At 43.2% G+C, this 17,422-nt stretch overlaps 1 protein-coding gene across 1 annotated transcript in view; it reads right to left on the bottom strand.

Moving 5' to 3' along the window:
- Positions 1-9,524: 9,524 nt before the first annotated feature.
- The window catches only part of Il19 (interleukin 19), a 76,826-nt gene continuing 68,928 nt past the window's right edge, over positions 9,525-17,422 (bottom strand). The window contains exons 2-6 of the mRNA XM_055602505.1: positions 15,014-15,187; positions 14,812-14,877; positions 11,863-12,015; positions 10,956-11,030; positions 9,525-9,620 (exon numbers count right to left, since the gene is read on the bottom strand). Coding sequence (XP_055458480.1) covers positions 9,525-9,620; positions 10,956-11,030; positions 11,863-12,015; positions 14,812-14,877; positions 15,014-15,157 — 534 coding nt within the window. The 5' untranslated portion in view covers positions 15,158-15,187. The remainder of the gene's footprint in view (positions 9,621-10,955; positions 11,031-11,862; positions 12,016-14,811; positions 14,878-15,013; positions 15,188-17,422) is intronic.

A 17,422-nucleotide genomic window follows, 5' to 3' on the forward strand; every position in this document is an offset into this window, starting at 1 on the left:
TGGGATCATCCCCAGAATCATTGGAGAAAGTCTCTTACCTGAGTTCAGCAAGGGCTGCTTCTTCTGGTCTCCTAGGAGTCTGTCTCAGACTGAGACGCTCCCAGGTACTTATATGAACACCACATAAAGGAAATGCACTGGTGGAGGCAAGGGCTGGAAAACCCTTGGAATCTCTCTGGTGGTGTCCCATTTCCTCAAATCCTAAGGTGCTTCGCTACACCCTGACTTACCCCAACACCTTCCTAACCGAGCACTGCCTGAGGGTATGACTGGTTGTAGCTAAGGATGTGCCTCCTTCTGCTTGCATGTTCTCTTCTGAGAAAAGGCACAGAGATCAGAATCCAAACTTGAATAGAATTCCCTGGGAGTACCTCTATCTTCTCACCTAGCCTCAATTTCTCTCCCTCCCCCTTCTTTTTGGTGATACTATAGAGTGGCTCCAGAGGTGACTTGGATGGGCTTATCATCTGGTAAAGGAATACCAGGAGTCACTAGGATTTCCCAGAGAGTTTAGAACACATCTTTTATTATAAATGGTGTTTCTAATTCCTAGAAAATTATAGGATTATAGCTAGGAAAAGGATAAGACCTTTAGCAAATGTTGTTAATTCTGTTAGAATTCTTGATTCACAGCTGGGAGAGGCTTCAACCAGTCTCTAAGATTAGGGCTTCTTTTTCTTTTCATATCTACAATTTTCCCCATCTTTCTATCTTGACTCACATTTCATGTATACATCAAGCCAACTTGGGAAAATTAGGTTTCAAAATTAGCAGTGAGTACCTAATCAGGGAATAATAAGAGGGAGAATCCCCTCTTAGGAAACAAACCTGAGTCTCTAAGCAAGCCATTTGGGGAGGGGAAGGAAAAATTTTTGTAGGCACCAAGAAGGAAACCTAATGACTCCTTTTCCCATACTGGGTCCTGAATTAGCTTCTCAGGGTTTTCCTGGTCCATAGCATCACAGCTGCTGACATCTGGGCTTCATGCCCAGTTGCATCATTTTGCAGGGAAACACACATGCCTTGGGGTCTAGAAGAAGAATCACAGATAACAGGGTGCACAGGCATGTAGAAGCTTCCGCCACTCCTTTGCCTACATGCTGGGAATTTGCTGCAGACCCTTTGAACTCTGGGAGCCAGGCAGGGTGGGCATGAATGAAGCAGCTGACTCCGTCAGAAGTGCATTTTCACTTCCCTGTCCTCCCACTGCCTGCATGAATGATGTCATCTCCCCTTCCTGCATCTTTATTTCATGGTGCCTTCCACCAGCTCAATCCACTACCTCCTTTTCCACATGCATGAATCCTCCTTCTGACATCACCAAGTCCCCAGAGTTGGCTAATCTCTCTCACAACTTTACCTGAAGACTGAGTCTTTCTAAAAATCTGCCCTTAGACTGGTCAGGGTCCAAGAAGTCATATGAAAATTAGAATTGAATTATCTCACCTACAAGATTTGGGATTTACACAATTATTTTCCTTTTAATTTCATAGACAAGCATGGAAAATTCCCCAAGTGCAGTCACTAGGCTAGATTACTCTAAGTAATACCTAAGTCGTAAAGAACTCTAACACTAGAGTTCTTAAACTGGGATAAGGGAGATGAGAAGAAACTACATCTCTGTACCAACCTTCAATCAACATGACCATTTTCTTCCATTGTAAAAATAGACAACAAATGCCAGTTACCACAGCATTGGGAAAAACAGATGGCTCTGTCCCTGATGGATCTCATTACAATACTTTAAGACATCTCAAAATGTCAATTATACTCATCAGTGCTTATCAATGCTAAATGGTGTTCATGTATTAACTAAGAAACAGAACCTTATTCTTATATCCCTGTGGCTGCAATTTAACATTATTGGTTTCTTATCTCTTATATATATTTAGAAACATTATTCTGAGGAGAGTTTCTAAGTGTCACTAGTATGGCAGAAACTTCATGACACACAGAGTTAAGAACCCTTTTGTAATAGTAGAGGCATATACCTCCCAAGCGTGAACACGGTCTGAGCAGAAAGTCTATGTATGATGACAGGAGAGATTGTATCAGGGCTTTCCTTGGAAAATTCAGAGCCTGTGCTCATCATTGGTACTTGGGTGGAATGAGAGTTGAGATTACTTCCAAAGGAAAAGGAAAGCATCTGAGAAGGTTTTTCTGGAGAAAGTTTTGTTTGAGCAAGACCTAGAAGAACTAATGTCCCTGTGAGCTTTGGGGGTGAAGAGACTGTGGCAGCCAGAAGGGTTTGTACTCCTCACAGCAAGGAAAGTGGAATTAAATTTCTCAGACCAGAAAGTGCTTCTGCAGCTGTGCCAGGGATACTGCCTTGTAGGTGTTTGGTGAGATCAGAGCAGGTATTGAAGATGGAAAAAAAAATTTACAATGAACTGTGAGCACCCTGGTTGGACTCCAAGACCTTCCATTCCTAAGAGGCCAGTAGTCTTTTGTTTCCATGGCCTATTCAGAATCAAACACATCCCATGAGTTCATAGACTTTACTTCTTGATTCAGAGAACTTTATTGTCTGGCTCCCAATAGAAAGACCACACTCTCAACACACAGTCACTTTCATGTTATACCCTGTGACTCACATCCTGATTCTCTTACCATGACATCACTTCAAGACTCTCATCTAGAACTGTTCCTTGCTCCTGTTGGCCATCTGCAGGTGTGGTTAGGAGGAAATGAGGAAGGAGGAAGCAAAGAGGAATTTATTGAATTCTTTCTCCTCATTCACAGGGATGCTGGATGAGGAAGTATTAGAACCTTGTCCAAGTGCTCCTATTTGGAGTGAGAGTTTTGGTGTCTTAAAAAAACCCAGTTATGTTATGGGATATGCAAAACTACTCCTATATTTCTCAAATCAAGGAGTGGAATCACAGAGTCTTCTTAGAGCATCAGGGAACATGACCAGACCCCAGACAGAGGCACACATCTCATTACTGAAAGCTGGATTCTAAACAAAATTGGAAGGAAGATAGAGGGGCCTCATTCATGCCTGACCCTAGGAGGGTCCCAGACCTTCAGTTGGACCAAGAACATTGAACACTGAGTGACACATTGAAAATTTAGCCTCTTGTTTCTTTGCTGTTCTGATCCACTTTCTGTGCAGCTTCAGAGGCATGCCCCTGCTCAGAGCAGGCTGCTGGTGGTGTTTCTGGGCTTAATTATCTACATTGCTGGCTTCCAGAACAGTGTTCTTGGCTCTGTATTATAAATCCTCAGCCAGAGCAAAGTGAATTTTCCCAGGGATAGAAGGAAAGGGAACCAAAGCAAGGACCCTAACCCTCCCAGTGCATGTCCCCAGAAACACCTTGGTTCACTCTACCACCCACCAAAGGGGTTTCCAGCTCACTCATCACATAAAGGTAAGAACACCAACTCCTCATCCCTCTATGAGGAATAAAACCCTGTGTATAAAGTGTCTGGCCTGGACCTGTTGCATATGGGTTCCTTATCTGGGGTCCTTATCCTGAAGGTAAGCCCTAGGTTTTTCAGGGTGATAAGCAGGATCTGATAAAAGACTCAGAAGGATTTGGGAAGGATTTTTTTTTTAACATTTTGATTTGTTAGCACATGTTTTAAAGCAGATTTTTTTTTGTCTGCCACTTTTGTTTTATTTTATTTTATTTTTTAACATTTATTAATTACACTTTATTCACTTTGTATCCCCCCATTAAACCCCTCTATCCTCCCCTTCTAATCCCACCTTCCCTCCTCTTTCTTCACGAATGCCCCTCCCCAAGTCCACTGGTAGGGGAGGTCCCCCTCTCCTTCCTTCTGATCTTAGTCTATCAGATCACATCAGGAGTGGCTGCATTGTCATCTTCTGTGGCCTGGTAAGGCTGCTCCCCCCTCAGGGGGAGGTGATCAAAGAGCAGGGCAATCAGTTTATGTCAGAGGCAGTCCCTCTTCCCATTACTATGGAACCCACTTGGACACTGAACTGCCATGGGCTATATCTGTGCAGGGGTTCTAGGTTATCTCCATTTAAAGCAGATTTTTAATATAATATTTTATTAATTCATTGAAAAATTTTATATATGTATACAATCTATTTTGATCATATTCAGCCCCCATAATTCTTCCTAACTCCTCTCAGATCATACCATTGCCTCATCCCCCTCCCAACTTTACTCCCTTTTTATTTTTAAAAACAATTCACTGAGTCAAATTTGTGCTTCCCATATACTTATGGATATGGAGCAATCTACAAGAATATGATCAACCTGCCTCTGGTTACTCCCTTAAAGAAAACTGGCTCTTCCTCACCCAGCAGTCAACGGTGAATAGCTCCTCAGCTGAGGGTGGGGCCTGTGAGTTCCTTCCCCACCCATAAAGGAATGTTGGCTGACGTTATCATGTTCAGGTCTTATGCAGACAACCACCACTGCTGTGGGTTCAAAAGTGCAATGGTCCTGTCATATCCAGAAGAGGCTGTCTTACCCCAGATCTCCTCAACCTCTGGCTCTTGAAATCTTCCTTCACCTTCTTCCACAGTGCTCCCTGATACAGATGTCTCACCTGAACACTGCACAGATGCTTGTTTCTGGACTTTGACAAGTTGTGAGATTCCAGGTTTGCTACTGCTCACCACACAGAAACCTTTGCTAATGAGCACTGAGAGTTGCACTAAGCTATTGAAAGGGTTAGACTAACTTTGTTACCTATATGTCTTCTAAAGCCTATAGTTTTGAGTTTTAGGTTCAGGTTAAGCTAAAGCCTCTTAGTACCTTTCCAGAGAATGGAAAAATGTGACCCTATCTATGAGGACAGATAAAAAAAAAAAAAAAAAAAAAAAAAAAAGGCAAGCAAGCAATGACCTTCACTCAGCAAAAAGAAAAACTCCTATCTTTGAGATAGCATTTTTTAGCAACAAACCTAGACTTCTTCTGAGTAGCTTTTGACCTCCAGCCAAAAGTCTGTAGCCCCTAATCTTCAAGGATGAGCTAACCACCCCCACCTTAAATTGCAGCTGCATCCACACTTGGCAGGACTGGCCAAGCTTGAGCACCTAAGACTAACCAATTATCTTACTTTATAGCTTCCTCGTCCAATCCTAAATTGCCAAGACTACAACTTCAAATCTCCCGCAATTTTTCTTTTAAAAACCTAAAGGCCTTTGTCTCCTGGTGCCACTCTTTGCTGACCGGCAGGGGTGACCCCATTGCGCAATGGTTAATAAACCTCTTGCTTTTGCAACGAGTCTTGGTCTGGGGGAGTTTCTGGGAAGGGCGCGATCTTGAACTCCTGAGCTGTGAGACCCCAGGTCTTACACTATAAATATAAAGATAAATATTCAGAGGGAAGTTTCATACTATCTCCATTTAGCAAAACAATAGTAGTACATTCCCTTCTGAGGCCTCTGAGCTCTCCAGCCACGGTCTGCCGGCCATATTTACAGTAGTTAGTAGGTGTGTGTTTCTGCCTACACATTATGGGGGAATCAGAAAATGATTGTACCCTCCCTAATAGCCCTGCTGCGATTGCACCCGTGTGCATATTTTGACACACTTGCCAGTACTGTGCTTCACAGCATTCACAGATGTATAGGCACTTTTTTAAAAAAAAACCTGAAATAGTATGCTCATTCCTTCGTGCCCTTTTGTCACCTCTATGGCATTAGGAAGTAGATTTTTCATTGTTCTAAGCACCATGTTGGGTGCCACTTGTGCATATTTTTTATACTATTTTATTTGGTTTCTTATATCTCTACCTTCCTTCTCCACTCTAATCCCTTCCAACACCCCAACACCAAGTAGGAGAGAAAGAAGGTTAGAGGGGAAAGGGGCAGAGTTCTCCCTAGCTACTTCCTTCTGGCTAGGGTACACTGTCAATACTGGACCCTCATGGGGACTCCTCTCAAATATTCTACTGTTTCCCTGAGTTGTGGGTGTCCTGCACTCTGGTTCAATAGGGCCTGCCCCTTCACTCACTCAAGCAGCTCATAGATGTGATAGGTGTTGGAGCGGACCAATACAGAAACTTTTAATCTCATGAAATCCCATAGAAGCTAGTTTCAGATAATATTTATTAGACAATGTTTTTAAGAACTTCACAGAGTACAGAACACTTCACAAATCTGCATGTCATTTCCATAGAGATTATAATTTTCTTTGTATCGTTCCATTTTTAAAATAGTATATATGATGCCCAAGCAAGCACATTATTTCTGAATATTTCTCAAGCATCAGCCGTATGGAAGGGAAGGGGCAGGAGCCACAACTCTGCCAGGCATATTGACAAAAACAATACAAAGTAGCCAGAGCTGAGATGTGAGGTAAGTAGACATGGAGAATGCAAATAAAATGTTAATTGAGATGAGAGGGAGAATTCTGCTTTCCTCCCTCCTTCTCTCCTCACTCTTCTTCCTCTTCTACTACAACTTCTACTACCACTGACAACAGCATTTCTTTCCTGCAGGAACAGCTTACCATATCAGTAAATCTCCTCCTCTTCCAGGCTTCTCATCATAAATATACAGGCCCCATGATTGAGGGTCCTAGATTTAGAGTTTGGATTCTGGTTCTACAACTCATCATGGCTAACCTTAGTTGTCTACTTGACCACATCTGGAATCATCTAAAACCCAAAGCAGCTGGGCATGTTTGTAAGTGATTTTCCTTATTGGATTATCCGAGGTGGGAAGAGCAACTCCACATCTTAGCCACACATTCTGGTGTCACCTATGTAAAAGCACATGGATAAAAGAAGTGTTTGCTTTTTGCCTGCTTGCCCTCACCCTCACTGTCAAGTTCATCCGCCCCGTTTCTGAGGCATCCCTTTACCCTATTTCTTCAGGGTCTAACATAGACGGAAGATGTTCTCTAAGAATTGTTCAGGCCGGGACTTTAGCACCAAATTGGGACTGCTGAGATATCTAGTCTCATGGACTGAACAATACCAGATCCTTGGCCTTTCTGTCAGGAGACGGTCATTTTTGGACTACTGAGACCACAGCCTGTAGGCCACCCTATACATACACACACATGTCCACACACATGCATGAACACATGTGTACATGTATTCATTCTATCAGTTCTATTCCTTTAGAGAACACTGATACACTTCATTCTTCTTTGTTTGCTCCCAATAGTCTATACCTTCTAGGACAACCCTAGAGTTTAGAAGAAAACCCGCTGTTTGCCAGTAGTGCTTCAGGACATATCCATTGCTCTTAACATTACTGTTCATTCTGAAACCATGTTCTTAGAATGAAAGAGTAGCCTTACTGTGTATGAGCTGTGTGACACTGGATACCTTACTTTAACCTCTTTTCCCATATCAGCCCTGGGGTATAATTATCTTTACTACTGGCATTCAATGAGGTAACCTTTATAACATAGCTTCATGCTCAGCATTGCTATGGGATTGTTATGAGGATTAAATAAAAAAAACATTTATAGTAAAATATATAGTATATACATTTGGGGACTAATGCCAGCATATACAATATAAATGTTTGCTTAATAGAATTGCTTTAATTTAATCATTTGCTCAATAAATGTGAACTGAACACATACTAAGTATCAGAGAATGAACAAACAAACTCCCCTGTGTTCATGGAGCTTGCACCCAAGTTGGGAGACACAGTAAACAAATAGGATTCTAGAAAAACATGACAAAGACATGAGCTTGCTAATGGCAGAGCTGGAATATTAGGCTAACATAGAGTTCTGTGGAATAAAAGCCTGAAGAAAGTGGGGTGCAAGTGACACCAGGCTTTGGGGAAATCTAGTGTGGTCAAAAAATACCAAAAATGTTGGAACTGGTCATCTAGCTCTCTTGGTCTGGGTCGCAATTCATGGTCACCCGAAGAGTCTGAGTACTCTGCAAAAAGTTTGCTTCTTTGTGAGAGCCTATCAGTCCCATTAAGGCATGAGTTGTAAGGTAAGAGGGCTAAAATCCTTCTACAGTTTGCAGGCATGCATATGCATGAAGCACACCGGCCTGGAGGTAACAGCATGCCTGGGGTGTCAGGAACATTCAGGAGGTCAGAATGGCTGAGCATTGTAGTAAAAATTTTGGTTTTCTTAAAAAAAAAAAAAAAAAGGCAGAAATATTATGTGAATGTTTTTGTTTTAGTCTCAGGACTTAGATTGTCCACAGCAGCTTACTATGGTGGGCTTTGAGCTCTAACAGGAGTGTGATTTTGCCAGTGGCGGGTAGTTTCTGCGACTGTGTGACATTTCGAATTCTGAACTTTTCAGAGAGTATATAAATACTAGGGCACCAAGATACAGGGTGAGTTGTTGGTTGTTGGTTAATTGCTGTTGGTTGTGGCCACTGAGTCCTGTTAGGATCCTTCCTCAGACCCCTCTCTTGATCTTGCTTTTCTCAGTCAATCAATGGTGCTATCAGAGAGTCCCCAAACCTTTATCATGAGCTTGTTCTTCTCAACATATAGAACCTATCTCTATGGACGATGTCACATACACTTTACAAAGAGCTTCAACGTAGTCATGCCCTCAGCCTTGTTGTGCAAAATAAGTTATCACCAAGAAAATTTTCACCAAACTGTGCTGTGCTTAAATATACCTAAAATTAACTACTTGGGGTCAGACTCCCCCCCAGGTTGGTCCAAAGTTTGAACCAACACCAGATACTAAGGCATGATGAACAGAACTACCTTCTTGCCTCTCATGGATCATGCATGACTCTGCTTCCCATGGTGGCTGCACACTCTATATGAAATTCTCAAAGAGTAAATAAAAGTATATTTAAAAGAGAAAGAGTGGGCCTAATTCCTGAATTGCTCTGGCTTCTGTCTCAGCGTGCTCTCTTCTCCATGTCACACTCCTCCACTGTGACAACAGCTGCTGTGCAGTCCTCACCAGGGCTCAAACAGTGTAACCCATACTCTTGGACCTCTAGAACTATGAGCTAAATAAACTTGCTTTATTGACAAGGTTACCCAACCTAGATATTTTGTTACAGCAATGAAAAATTAGTCATATATTCACACACATTTTGTCCCTATCTAGAACTAAGCTTCCCTGGTTGCTCTGGATCTTTCGGGCCTCTCTTATTTCCATAGATGAGTCTTTCATGAGTCAGAAGGCAATAACTTCTCATAGATAAAGCACAGTTTATTCATAAATGTCAGTCAGTACAATATGCACTACAGCACCCTGTGAGGTGCACAGCATAGGCCTGGAAGAAGCCTATGTTAGAGAGGCTACCCATTGCTCCTATGACAGCTTCTGGGACCTCTGGACAGCCACATAATGCTATGAATACCACAGCAGCCAAACTCGGCTATTTTCAGGTAGGATCAGAGAGCTGAGTCCTCAGCCAGGAGCTGAGATCCACTCAAACCCCAATTTTTCCTGGCTCCAGCCCAGAAGAGAGAATTCCTTCCACATCAGCAAGTTTACAGAAAAGACGCTCATTTTAGATAATTACAGGGGCTTTCCAAATTTCTCTCCTCTTCAGAGTTAGCTGTTGATCACAAAAACAAACAGAAGCAAGCCCTCACAGTGGGCTGTGTATCCCTAGATAACTGGACGAGGCAGTTAGTGTCAAGCTGCAGACCTTTCCCAATGATTCGTATCAATCCACGCTAAAAATATGTCCAGCTCTCCTAGAGACTTGATGGCAGCAGATGAGACTTCCAGCTAAAACAAAAATAAGTAAGTAAGTAAATAAATAAATAAGTGCCTCATGAAGTCTGACTGCATCAAAGTTTGGATATTACAGTCACCATATTATGTATGAAACCCCGTGAGGTTTTGCTTCTTATTTATCAAACTTTTTGCATAGCATGCAGAATCAAAAGTTATTTTCCTCACAGCTTAGCATCAGCACACCCCAACAAACAAGCACTTTAAATCATTTCAGCTCCTTATACACAAATTTTTAAATCCTCCATTCTTTTTTCCTCTTCTTTTTACAGGAAATATTAGCCTTGCCAACAAGGTCTTCTTAATTTTCTATTAATATCAATTAAATTTAATCACTGTTGTTTCTTGGGAAGTCTGATTCCCTTCAGTGCTCTCCAGTGACTAAGGAGAACACATGGCCTCTACAGGCATGCCAAAGCACTGATCCCCTCCCCCCAAAGGATGTCTACCAAACATCACACAGCAAGTTAGAGCAACAGACCTAGAATGCAATTCCTGACTTATTCTACCTCCTTCCATACTAAAAGGAGGTGGTAGAAACTAAGTCACATCCCTCAGAGCCAGTCAGCATGGGACCAAGTCCTATCTCTACCAAGCAGTCGCCGTATAAACTTAGTCAATTCATGTAATCTTTGTGCCTCCATCTCCTACTTTATTAATGCAGTTTATACTCAGAGCTTTGCTGTGAACAGTCAAGGTGGTAATACTTTGGAGGGCTTGGAACAGTACCTGGCTCACAGTAACTTGAATCTTCAGTCACTCTACAGCATCACTTAATAAAGCTTATCCCCAAAGAAGTTGAGCTCCAAGACAGTCCTAACTTCTTTTCTCTTCAAAGCACTGGCATCATTTGGAAAGTTTTGAGAATGAGGTACTTAGACCAGACTCTCCGCTCTAATCAGAACTACTGATGACACACCTTGGTAGCTGTTCTTGTATCAACACCCCTGTGAGAATTACTGAGTGCTGAGTACTGGCACCAGTATGCAGGATGCCAAGTGTTAAGTTCTGACCACAAGGACACTGTATGTGTCATGTTTCATGGATAATAGCTTCAGAGTCTGGGGGTCATTGCTTCTACTGTGTGATCATATCTTGCTCAGGACAGACCTGCCATGAAGGCATAAGAAGACAGTAGAGGGAGAACGGAGGAGAGGACCGAGGGATTGCCCAATGGCCTACAACGTGTTGCAGGCACCAACTTGGATGGGCCTGCAATGAAGACCAATGGAACGGATAAATGATTTCGCATGGAGAGAAGGCTGAAATATTGTCATTCGCTCAACCATCTTGTTTTTCCATCTTCCATATACTCTCCCCAGGCCTCACCTGATTGTAGTTGTCATGGATGATTCTAGTTGCATTGGTGGCTTCCTGGCTGCAGTGACACTGTCTATGCCTCTGCTGGGACACAATGGGGGCAGCACTCATTAGAGGATTCTACACCACTTCCTCTTCCTATATGCCCCTCCTCCCTCGGTTAGGTGAAAAGGCTTAAGGGAGAGCAGCTGGGAAGAAAGAGGGTCTGTTTGTGGAGAAGGTCTGCATTTGACCCTGGCTTCTGCTCCTGGATCTATAGTCAACCAGATGGTTGGCATCAGAAGAGCAAGTACCAGATCTACAGTGTCACAGCTCTGACTGCAACACCCCACAAGGCTAACCAATTCCACTATTATAGTTTTTAAAGCAGGACAGGGGCCATTACCCTTTCTAACAAGTTTTGAATCTGGGACACAGAAAATCATCCACCACTAAGGAACCACACCATGCAGGAACTCTCCAGCAACCATTGGGCTGGAACCTAAGGTTTCTCTTAGCTTAAGTTTTTTGTTGATTACTTTTTCTTTTATCTCTGCTTGATTGTCATAAGTGATAGTGAACTTACAGCTGACCCTTGGAGACAGGCTTTACCATATGACTCCCCAGAAATGTTAGTGTGGAACTTCCAAAGGGTCAGAAACAGAAAGTGGCATGCTTATGGTCAGAATGCAACCCTTGGCATGTCCCTCTTATGGGCTACTGTACACCTAGGAAATACTCTGACATCAATTGGTTGCTCCCTAAGGTAGGCCATCTGATGAGACGTCATTAGGCCCCTGAGACAGGCAAAACCACTGCAAAGTCTCAAAGGACACAAATATGAATGATAGGGCAAGAAATGTCCTGACTTCACATGTCCTAGGCTCATTCTGGACAGATGTGAGCAGATGCTTGGGACCCTGATGTACTGACTCACACATTGCTCCAGAGTTTTCTGCATGTGGAGGAAAGAGTTGGCAATGCTGCTGATTCTCCTCAGGGCCTTGGGGCTGGTTTCCTGATGGTCCTTGAACACCCTGTCTCTGTAGAACGTCAGGAGGTTGTTGGTCACGCAGCACACATCTACAGGCTACAGACACAAATTAGAGCATTCCCTGGAGGCCCTCTGCTCTAAACATTTAAGAAACAAAGTACAAGGGAAAGAACTAGTCGTTCTTTTCTAATATTCAGGGTATTCTTTCACACTGTGCATAGCCAAGCTACCTCCAGCCAAGAGAAATAAGGTTGGAATCCCATCACTGGCAAGGATTCTCTCCACACCATCCCTAACATATTATCAACAAGTTCTTAATCCCTCCAAGAACCAGGTGCCTCCTTTATGAGAAGGTTTGTATCTCACAAACCAGGGTTGTCAGCTCTGTAGTCTCCCAGCCCACAACATCCTTGGCTCCTGGACATCAGATATTATACCAGGCATGAGCAATGTACCATGATATCACCTTAGCCACTGAACTCTGGACCACACTACTAGGCTCTCTTGCAGTTTGTTCCTTAAATTTTGGGTAAGGGGATTTGCAAGACTAGAGACTGACAGCCACATCTGGGAAGGTCAGAGGACTGCAATGAAAAGCAGATGCTCCAAGACAAGACTCCAGATGCTCAAAGCACAGTCCAGAGAAGCAGGGGACAGTTTACTTCCAGCAATTTGCAGTCTTGCAGGCCTAAGGAAGTACTGCAGATTTATGCTTCTGCCTCTAGCCCTGAGGGCAGCTTTCCCTAGATGGCAGCAGACTGGTCAGAATGCAGGACCAGCTCACTGAGCCCCTTAGCCAGAGGAAAAAGTTACACACCTCTGTGTTATTAAATTCTGTGGCATTAGAAAATAAAAAAAAAAATAGGAAGGAAGGAAGGAAGGAAGGAAGGAAGGAAGGAAGGAAGGAAGGAAGGAAGGAAGGAAGGAAGGAAGGAAGGAAGGAAGGAACGTTGGTTCTGCAATCAGCAAACTTGTGGCCAAGGCTGTGAACCTGAGTTCCACCCTCAGAACCCATATGAAGGAAGGAGAAAACCAACACCTAAAAGTTCTCTCTCTCTCTCTCTCTCTCTCTCTCTCTCTCTCTCTCTCACACACACACACACACACACACACACAAATAAAATTTCAAAAGGGAAAAGAAAGAAGGAGGGGAAAGGAAGAAGAGAGGAACAAGGGAATATGATAAAGATGCAGATCCACTAGCTCCTTTCCTTATCCCACATCATTTATTCCTCAAGCTCAAGAGGAGAAAGAATCTGGAAACCAAGATAAGCCGGAAGTGGGAGTGTCCTGTTCCTAGCTTGGCCATTAACTCATCATCCCTTCTGAGTCACAGCCTCAGTTCCTTACAGATATTTACTCTTAGTTTGCCATGTAAGTACTCAACAACAACAGCAATGTAGATCACTTTTAAAATAGATTCAGAGGTCAAAACTTTCATTGTTTTTAAGAATTTGTTTTGCTTTTTGAGACAGGGTCTTGACAACTGTGAACTGAAAGTTGCCAGGAAAAAAAAAAAAAAAAAGACTAACCTGTGGTAAAGTTCCTATAAGGCTGATTGACACATTAGAACTTGTGTGACTATGAAGAGTTGTAATGTTGTACATCCAGAGCCAATCTGGGCTGTCACAGCCCCTCAATGGACATTCAACTCTGTGTGTGACTTAGCACCTGTGACTATCAGGAGACACTTCTGGAATATACTAACAGACCACCTGTGTCCCCAAAGCTAAGAATGTCATCAGAGAGCACCTGAGGCCCTTAGCAAATTCTCCACAGTTTGCTATATCCTGCCTGCCTTATGCTTCCACCAATACATTTTTAAATGCCTTAATTTATGACTTTCTTTTGTTCTATTACTATACAAACTTCATGAGACTCTACTGCTTTAGAACACTGTATTTGTCATAACCTAGATCCCAGGCTGTGGCCGTTCATATTTGACTCCACAATAAACCATCACTTATTCCCTTTGAATTTCCTTTCTTTTTTTCCTTCCTTCCTTCCTTCCTTCCTTCCTCCTTCCTTCCTTCCTTCCTCCTTCCTTCCTTCCTTCCTCCTTCCTTCCTTCCTTCCTTCCTTCCTTCCTTCCTTCCTTCCTTCCTTCCTTCCTTCCTTCCTATTTTATGCATCAACATAGCCCTGGCTGGCTTGGAACTCACAAAGTTGAACAGACTGGCTACAAATTTGTATCCTCTGCCTCTGTCTCCCAAGTGATGAGAGCACAAGCATGTCCCATGCACCTGGCTTGAGAAATGACTCTAAAGGTACTTGACAGGCTCTTTGGTCTGGTAAAACCCTGTTCCTGTCCTTCTGGAAAGCTGGGCTGGTACCCTACTGGCTTTCCCAAGAAATTCCCATTGTAAAGTTAGTCCCAGACTTTCTAAACTAATTCTGTCATATTACTTTCATCTCAAAAGCTTCCTCTGGTGTCCCTGTCAGAAAACCAAAAGCATATCCTGGTTGGTCCCTTTGAGCCCCTTATCCTAGTCTACATGTCCTTTGCATCCTAAACATGCTTGTTTCACTGTCTCTATCACAGTGAAGTCCTGCCTTCACTGATGTGACACTCATTTTTCCCCTGTATCTTAAGCCATTTATTTACTTATCTAAGCCTCCTCAGCTTTTAAATGACTGTTTTGTTTTGTTTCATTTCTCCCTAAGGAATCTTCAAAAACAATCTCCAAGCCTCTGAAATCCTGCCCCATTGGAGTATCTGGTCCTTCTGTCACCCTCTGGGGAAGTGTCACTTCTTTGGTCTTACCCATGATTTCAGAGTCACTTTAATATTGATGTGAGCAAACTGCTTAGATGACAAATAAGCCTGGAATATTAGCACTGTCCTGGGCAGGAATGTATTTCCTAGCACAAGAGACACAAACCAATTGGTACCTTAATGCTCTTCAGATTCTCCAGTGTGGACAGGATGGTGACATTTTGGAAGGTGTCCTTAGTTTGCTGTGGAGAACAGGATGGACATCAATGAGAACTCTGCCCTTTCTCAGGGGAACTCATGAGTAACAGGCAGGAAGTTGGCTTGTAGGCTAAGATGTAAGGCAAAGCATCCCAGCTCTCTCAGAAAACCCATGCTCACCAGGGCTCTCTTGATTTCCTGGAAACTCTTTCCTATGAGGCTCATGTCCACAGAAATCAGACATCTCCTGAGACTGTGGGTGTGAACTAAGCAGAGAATGAACATCACTCCCAGGAGCCAGTGAGAAGCACACTGTGTCTTCATGTCCCACAATAAGGATGTTGTCCACCTAGACTGCAGAGCAGAGAAAATCAACCCTTCACATGCTCCTCCTGGGGACCAGCCCTCTGATGGCAACTGAAACAAGACTCAGCCCTCTGTCTTGGGGAGCTTCAAAGGCTCCTGTGGTTTCCTTGAATTAATTGACTCTGACCCCTACACCCTACACCACCACCACCACCACCACCACCACCACCACCACCACCCCCCCCGCTCTGGGCTCTCACTGCAGTATCACTCTCTGACTCAACCCCTCACCAACTGGGGTAAAAAGACTTATTTCTAATAAACTGAATAAGGAGAGCAGATGGGTAACAGATCTGAAAAACCGTAAGAGCCCGTTTGCTTTTCTGTGTTTTCCTCCAAAAGAAGCAGCACCTTTTATGAGAACCCTAGGGCATATTTGCCTAAAATCATGTTTGGAGCTAAGTGTGCACAAACATGTCACACATCGCTGTACAGTCTAGGATCTGCCTTTGTCACCCTCCTCTCACAAAGAGAAAAACCTTACAATAGCATGTGATCTGCCCTCTGCCCTCTGCCCAGTGTGAGCTTTAGTATCATGGAGGGCTTTCATGTGTGCAGAGGCCAGTGTATGCTCTGAAGAAAGAAGGGTCCCAAACACAGCTAGCCAGCCCACTTCTAGACTCTCACTATGGTTCTAGGGGTTTATTACAAAATGGCTATGTGAATGTGGGCCTCACTGCCTCACTCCACACCACCACAGACCTGAGCTTCTGAGGTTCCTTGTCTACAAAGTCAAGAAACAGCAAGTCCAGGCATTTTCCTAAAATGGGTCCTTCTCAGAGCACCAGACTAAAGACAGCATCTTGGCCAACTGAAGCGACAGAGGAGGCAGCGCTTGTCCTGCACAGTGGGCATGTTGGGCTCTGTATAAAACGTTTTGCATAATTACCTCGTTTCATGGGACACCTACTCCCAAACCCAGAAGGTTAGTTTCTATCCACATTTCACCCAGGAGGAAACTAAGAATTAGGGGAATGAAATGGGTTGCCAGAGCTGAAGGGGGCTGCTGACCTCTGTACCCACTCCTTATGGCTAAACCTCCTGTTTACAAAGTGATTTCTCTCCTGCACACGTATCCATCTCTCCTGGAGTTCACAGCTTCATACCAGACACCTATTTCTGATCAGGTCCCACTGAACCACAAATGTACATTGTATTTAAAAAGATATTTAATACCACAAAGGGATGGAAAAGTCTTAGTAAAGATATTTGATTCCTTCATACTCTATGTTCTGTCTTTTCCCCTTTCTTTTCTCCATTCCTTTTGTTAAAAAGAAGGTACCAGAAAATTCACACACACACACACACACACACACACACACACACACACACACATACATTGAAGTACTCCTCCACATACCACAAAAACCTTACTGAGGAACATACTTCCTAAACAAAACCCTGAGCAACATACTTCATGCACAGTGGTAACCCCTGTAGTATGAAGGCCCCCAGTGAAGCTCAGGATAGCCCACCCCAGCCTCACCTCTCCCAGTGCCTCCTGCTACAATGGAATCTTCTCTCGTCACTGTGCTCTTTGCCGTTTGGAAAGGGCTGCTCACTTTTATGTGGTGGATAGGAGGAAATGCTGTCAAGGTTTACTGGGTGGGTCCACCTTCAGGAGATTTTCCCCCTTCATTTCTTTAGTATTTCATTTTCTTAATTGTTTATCTTTTCTTTCTTTTCCTTTGTGATACGGCTGATTAATCATTATTAAGAAATGCCCCTTTTTTTTTTTTTTCCATGAGTTTTGACACATAGCTTCTGGGAAAAATTAACTCCCCATCACCATGCAAATGAGAATTACTTGCAATTTTGTGTTCATGGAGAAAAATCCAAGTTAGGTCACTTTCCTAGGATCTGTGGCACGCTATCAACTACACCCAGAAGGCACAGTCAGGAAAGTCCTGTGTGGATGGCCTGGCTTTGTCAGCAACTCCATGAGACTCTGCAGGTCCTCTGGCGCCAGCACAAGCCAGCTCCCTGATGCCTCTCACTACTCCGGAGGACCTACCACACACCAGGCTTTTACATGCATTACTTCGTTTAACTTCTTGAGAACCAAAGTTTTTCTCCTATAGGTAAAAGGGTTTTGTTTGTTTGTTTGTTTGTTTGTTTGTTTGTTTGCATGTCATGTTTTTCCCTTGGTCTTGTCCCTTGGAAGGCCTTTTTGTTTTGTTTTGTTTTGTTTTGTTTTGTTTTGTTTTGTTTTGTTTTGTTTTG

Source organism: Psammomys obesus, unplaced genomic scaffold, assembly GCF_907164565.1.
Source record: "Psammomys obesus unplaced genomic scaffold, mPsaObe1.curated_primary_1811, whole genome shotgun sequence".
NCBI classification, from domain to species: Eukaryota; Metazoa; Chordata; class Mammalia; order Rodentia; family Muridae; genus Psammomys; species Psammomys obesus.